This window comes from Medicago truncatula, chromosome 3 (genome assembly GCF_003473485.1).
Source record: "Medicago truncatula cultivar Jemalong A17 chromosome 3, MtrunA17r5.0-ANR, whole genome shotgun sequence".
Classification (NCBI taxonomy): domain Eukaryota; kingdom Viridiplantae; phylum Streptophyta; class Magnoliopsida; order Fabales; family Fabaceae; genus Medicago; species Medicago truncatula.
The window spans coordinates 2,153,049-2,159,109 of record NC_053044.1 but is presented as its reverse complement, the minus strand read 5'-3'; the positions used below and the strand labels follow the sequence as shown (position 1 = coordinate 2,159,109).

Sequence of the window (6,061 nt, the reverse complement as noted above, 5' to 3'; positions counted from 1 at the left end):
ACCCAATTAAACAAATGATTTTGCTTATAAAACAAAGTTTAATCTAAAAGTTTTGGGACCTTAGACAAATTAATTAAAAGACCTATTATAAAATGAATCATCAATCTCTATGTATTATTCTTTTATAGACTGAGAGATTCCATTAGTTTTTTCATGTGTGCTTACACCTATTTTTCTCATTAATAGTTAAGTACTAATGTATAAAGTAAACCACTTGTCATTTTAATGGTATCAACGAAAGAGGATGAAATTTTGTGTAGGCCGGCTGGTTTTAACATATCTATTTATGTTTGTGTATTATTGACCGTCTGATTTTGTTGCATTCATATGAATATTGTTTGCCGGTTATAATTTTTCATTTTCACTTAAAATGTTCATAAAATTCAACATTTGGTAAGATGGATGATGCATAAATACAGAGGAATAGCACGTCTGCATGAATCCAGAAGAGTAACAGTAGAAGATCATGTGTGCATTTAAATCTACAATAGTAGATAGTTCTTGATATTGTAGAATGTATCAATCTAAACCCCGACTGCTATCGATATTCTGAAATGACATCAGAAATTGACAAGTTTTAAGGGTCTTGTTAATTGTTAACTAGTGTTTTCGGAGCACTGTTTAAGAATTTCAAATGAAAAAATTATTCATTTAAAAAAGTCAAATGTTTAATCTCCAATGCATTGAATACACAAATTTTAAGCGAAATCAATCTATTTATTGACATTTGCAGAGACTAGGATGACAGTAAAATTTAAACAGTGAATAATGGCACAGGTGCATTTGATAAGAGATCCCAACATAAAAGACAAATTTGATTAACATTTTACCATTCCAAAAATAGTTCATACAAGTACAACCCTACAATTTTAAGGACTAACTTACTTTGGTAAAAAGAAACCTTCAATATTTACTCAAAAATATTGACAGAGAGTATTTACTCAAAAAGTAGAAGTCGTAGTTTCGATAACATTACGGCCATATAACTTTGGAACGCAAAGCAGATTCAAACATGCTATAAACCAAACGTACGTCTCAGTCATTTATGTGAAATCTCACTTATAAATATCTAACATCTCCAGTATCTTTCCCAAACTCAAATTACAGTGAATTATTTAAGGTTGTGCACAAAATGATAGTAGAACAAGGAGAGAAAATGAAAGCTATCCCCTACCCTAAAAAAGAAGGGTAAGTTCTATATAACAAGGAAATTTTACATTCAAGATGAACAAAAAAAAACAAGCTTTTGAGAATACACAAAATGAAACTAATTTTGCAGGCTTAAGTGGGCACAACAACCCCAGAATTTTGGGATAACTGTGACACAAGAAAACAAAAGAACAAGATTAACATCATGAACTGTAGGAAAAGATAAAATGACACCTTACATACTCTTTTCTGCAGCAAAAAAGATTCCTCAATTACTAAACTATCACCACAGTATTTTTCCAACTCTTCTGCTTTGTTCTTCAGCACTGAAGCCTTACTCTCTGCATCTATGATCTTGTTGAGAACCTGTGCTTGATTTTCGGACAGTTTCTCTTGTTCTTCCAATAATGTAAATTGTAAATCTGCCCCAACCTTCAAGTTCTGCATCACCTTAGCGATGGCTAGGTATTCAACCTCAGCTTCAACCTTTTGCCTAAAAAGATCCTCGATCTCGTACTCTACTTCTTTATAACCTAGGGTGTTGGCAGATTCTTCTTTAGGAAACTTACCACTACTCAAGGCTGTTTCAAGTTCAACTATCCTAGAATCCTTCGAAGAAAGCACGCCTTGCAACTCCCCCAGCTTGCTTTCCAAAAGGTTTACATGTTGTTTCAAACTCGATATCTGAAACTCCAAGGAACTTGAAGCAGATTGATTGGTTTCATCTGCACTAGAATGACTAGATAAGAATGACTTATGAAATCCAAGATCAACAGCAGTGATTCCAGCAGATGCACTGCTACACTTAGCTGAGTCGTCTTCTGGTGAGACAACTTCAGTATCAATCTCCCTGAATTTCTGGACTTCTGCAAGAGCACATACAAATTGGTTATCAGCAATGGAGCATACCATACTCGATTCTTTTCTTCCAGAAAAAGACAGAACTTCGTATAAAAAAAATGCCAATACTACTTTCAGCATATTGACAGACAAACTTAAATTAGCTTACAATACAAGATTTAAAAAATAAAAAAAAATCAGTAGACCATAAATTTAAGCAAATGAAATTAAGTGCAAAATAGCATATGGAGTATTATAGAAAATTAATTAAAAAGTCAATAACCTACTTTGCATCATTGTTTCCTATTGTTGGCTCAAGTCATGTCGTATAGCCAATTATATTTATGATTCGTACCTAAAAATCATTCAAGTCCAATATCTTTCTTAATGGTTTGACCTCACTGGTCTTCCTCAGCGTCAAGCAATGGACCATCCCCCATCTGATCTACATCTTTACGATGTTTCTACAAATCTTCAACTTAGCACACATCCCCAACCACCAATAACAAGATTATTTCATTTTTCTACAATAGGAGCCACCCTGCCTTTTCTCTAAACATATATTTCTTAATCTTATTTTATTTATCTTGTATTAGCACTCATCCAATGCAGTATTCTCATTTCTGTAACATTGATCTTTTTTCTTGTAGCTTTTTACTGCCCAACATTCAGTTCAATACTCTCATAAAACATAATGGTGTAAGATTTTCTTCAAGCTTGAGATATTCTTTATCATATCACTAATTCCACCCGAAACATTGATCCATTCCAACCATCTTACTTGGATCTTATGATTCACATCCCCCTCTATCTCCCCATCAAGTCAATGCATGAGATTAAAAATGAAATAATATGGCCAAATGGACCTCTCACATCATGTACAAATAAACAACCTATTCTCAAGAAATAATATGAAAAATGCAACAATTGCATCTATCATAAATTTTCGACATTAAAAATTTCATGTAGAGAAATAAACTGCTAGAGAAACTTTCCAAGGTTCTCATTTCCCGTTTGACATTATATTAACCACCAGCACAGATCGAAATATGCAAGATAACGGTTTTAAATATATTATTGATGGATCACTTGATTAAGCAAATCATCAAGAATACTTACAAGGCAAACTACACTATACCTGTAGAGTGTAAACCATCATAACTTAAGGTTCTAAAAAATTAAAGATAAGATGTGTATAATGCTTATAAAGTAATATGTATTATAAGCTGCCTTGCTAGCAGCTTAACTGACAGTTGAATTTTCAATCTTGGAGCAAAATCCAATGGTCAACAAACTGATGATAAGGCAATATATGTTACGTTTTCTCAAGGATTATAACACCAGTAACACAACAATCTCAATTGCAAATTGGCAACAAGAGGCAATAGATTTAGAGTTTCCCATAAAAATAAAACATATCACAAAATAGGAGGGACAAACCTTCTTCAAGTGCTTCCTGGACGGCCTGAAGGCTCCTGATAGACTCAATCAAAGGATCTTCAGCGCTTGTAGACTGGTTGTTCTCACTTTTTTCTTCAGGAGCATCCCAAGACTGATTTGCTGCAGAATTCTCCTGCAGATCTTCATCTTCACCATTTTCGTTGCCATAACCAGCTTCATGTTCCTCGGTGAAATGTTCATTAGTATTAGCTTCACCATCATTATCTCCATCATAAACATGGGGGTTACCACTATGTTTTCCATTACTAGTAACCGTACTAAAGACAGCTTGCTTATAGTTGGATCTCGAATCTGAATCCAAACTGGAAATAGAATTTTCCTTCTCAAACTTAACTCTTCCACCACCTCCAGGTTTCGCAGAGCTCTCAATCCATCCCTTTCCTTGCTGAACCTTTTGAGCCGAGTTCACTAAATTCTTCGAATTCGTATTCCTACTACCACGGCCTTTCTCATGCCTCACCTTCGGCTCACTAGCTGCAGTTGAAGACTTACTACTCCGATCCTCACTATTCTCAGAATCAGTCCCAACAACAAAACCAGATCCAACTGCATATCTAGAATCCGTACTAGAACCCCGGATCGCATGCCCATCAGAAAACACTACATTCCCAAACGCGCTCGAAGACCCATCGTTTTTTTCCTTAACCCCACGCAGATTTTCACTCAAATTCACATTCCCAGACCCAGATAAACCCCTCTTCAAAACCTTACCGGATTCATCCGCACTCGAGTTATGATCCCTAACAACATTCCTCCTAATTCTCTTCCATTTCTTCAACCCAACACCCTTTCTTGGTGCCCCTTTGGAATTCACAGCTTCCTCACTACCCAATTCAGCTACAATTCCTTCTTGATCTGGTTTAACACCAAAATTTCCATCAAATTGAAACCCTGATTTCTCATCACAACCCTTGATTCCATTTTCATCGTGATTCACTTCATTCTCTTCCACCGATTCACTTCCCAAATCCATATTCCAATTTCAACTCTTTTAGCTAAATCTGAGAACAAAAATTGAATTAATTGAGCTTGAAGCAACAAATCAAATTAAAATTCACTTCAAAATTGATGTTCAAAATTAAAAAATAAAAATAAAAATAATTATGAATAAGTGGGTAAGGAAAAACTCGAATGAGAGAGAAAAAGAAGAAGATCTAAGATTTAACGTAAATTACCTTTTAATAATAAATGAATCCATGAATTGGAAATCGAAACCCTAGAAATTGGGATTTTGATGGAATTGCGATTTTATAGGGTGAGAAAGAACGAAGAGAAAAATGATAGAAAATGATATTTATCAAATAAATAAATAAATGCAACGTGCATTTAATTATTATTATTTATTATTCTTAAGAGATGAAATGATTGAATTATTTTTTTGGCGTTTGGAGAGGTCAATTACTCAAAAGCACTTAAGTTCATGGTGGTAATTATTTTGTTGGCTTTCAACTTGGTTTAGGGCTGCTTTTGACAACCTGTTTCTCTTTTTAAATTATTTTAAAAACTACTTTTTTATCAATAAAAAAAACTAAGATAAACACAGTGATTTAGGACTTATTTGTAGGATGAATTGATGAATAATCTTTGGCCATTTCTAGGATGAATAAGTAATTAAGATAAGAAAAATGCTAAAGAATGTAATTGAGTCTTGGTTGAGAGAACATAAATAATAGTAATAAATAGATTATTACATTTCTATTTCAACTACGGGTTACATAATTTTCTATTCCTACCTTTTTCAACCCACCCACAATTAACCTTATTCTACGGTAGATTAACATTTATTAAATTAGTATTACAACTATAATCATCGTCATAATCAAACAAGGAGCATTCATACATGTTCAATCAAGATAAAAAAAACACAAAATTAAGCAGGCAACAACATCAATTCTTATAATTGTTGTGTAGCAAGTGCGAGTTAGCAAGTGCAAGTGCGAGTTATAAGATTTTGGATAAAAATGTGATGTCTCTTTTAATCGTATGGTTGCTCTTGCTAATGTGGATGGTCCCCAAGCTCCCCTCGTAACCCAACAATGATAAAATCTCGTAATCCCAATAGTCAAAATCTTAACCCATGCATGAGGGATGAAGGGAGTGGAACCCACGTTTGCCTTTATAGGTTGAATGATGGTGATTTGTTATGCGCATTCCTCCTATCCTTCATTTCATGGAACCTTGATTCTCCTTCAATCTCTCTTTATTTCATGAACCTTAACTATAAATATTTAGATATCCTTGTAATGGATTAAGAACTTTAAAATCACACAAAAGATATAAAAGTCATTGTGTCTCACAAGTTGCATTCGCTAAGGCTCAATATTCGGCTTCTCATGAGGATTGAGAGAATATAGATTGTTTCTTACTTTTTAATGAAACTAATAGCATGTTTGTGTAAGCGGTTTATTTATCAATTCAGCGGCAAAAACTCACGTTTGAGGAGAAGCTATCTTTTGAAACTTCTTTAAATCACGTTAAAAATTGCATTTTGAAGGAGTTAAATATAATTTGCAAGCTAATAAGCCAACATCTTACCTCATATATAAAAAAAAATGAGTTTATTTCTTTTGGTTTAAGGAAATGCCATTTTTCGATATAGCTAATTCGAACC

At 33.7% G+C, this 6,061-nt stretch overlaps 1 protein-coding gene across 1 annotated transcript; it reads right to left on the bottom strand.

Annotated features, from left to right (window-relative positions):
- Window positions 1–1,042: 1,042 nt before the first annotated feature.
- On the bottom strand, window positions 1,043–4,788 carry LOC11409139 (WPP domain-interacting protein 1). The gene is made up of 3 exons (XM_003598227.4): window positions 4,626–4,788; window positions 3,430–4,451; window positions 1,043–2,015 (listed from the first exon to the last, which is right to left on the bottom strand). The coding sequence occupies exons 2-3, from the start codon at window positions 4,421–4,423 to the stop codon at window positions 1,282–1,284; spliced, it is 1,728 nt and encodes a 575-aa protein (XP_003598275.1). The 5' UTR covers window positions 4,424–4,451; window positions 4,626–4,788; the 3' UTR covers window positions 1,043–1,281.
- Between the last annotated feature and the right edge of the window lie 1,273 nt (window positions 4,789–6,061).

Coding starts and splice junctions, on each gene's coding strand:
- LOC11409139 (XM_003598227.4), bottom strand. CDS start 4,423: ATGGATTTGGGAAGTGAATCGGTGGAAGAGAATGAAGTGAATCACGAT. Junction 2,016..3,429: donor CCAGGAAGCACTTGAAGAAG/GTTTGTCCCTCC, acceptor GTGCTCTTGCAG/AAGTCCAGAAATTCAGGGAG.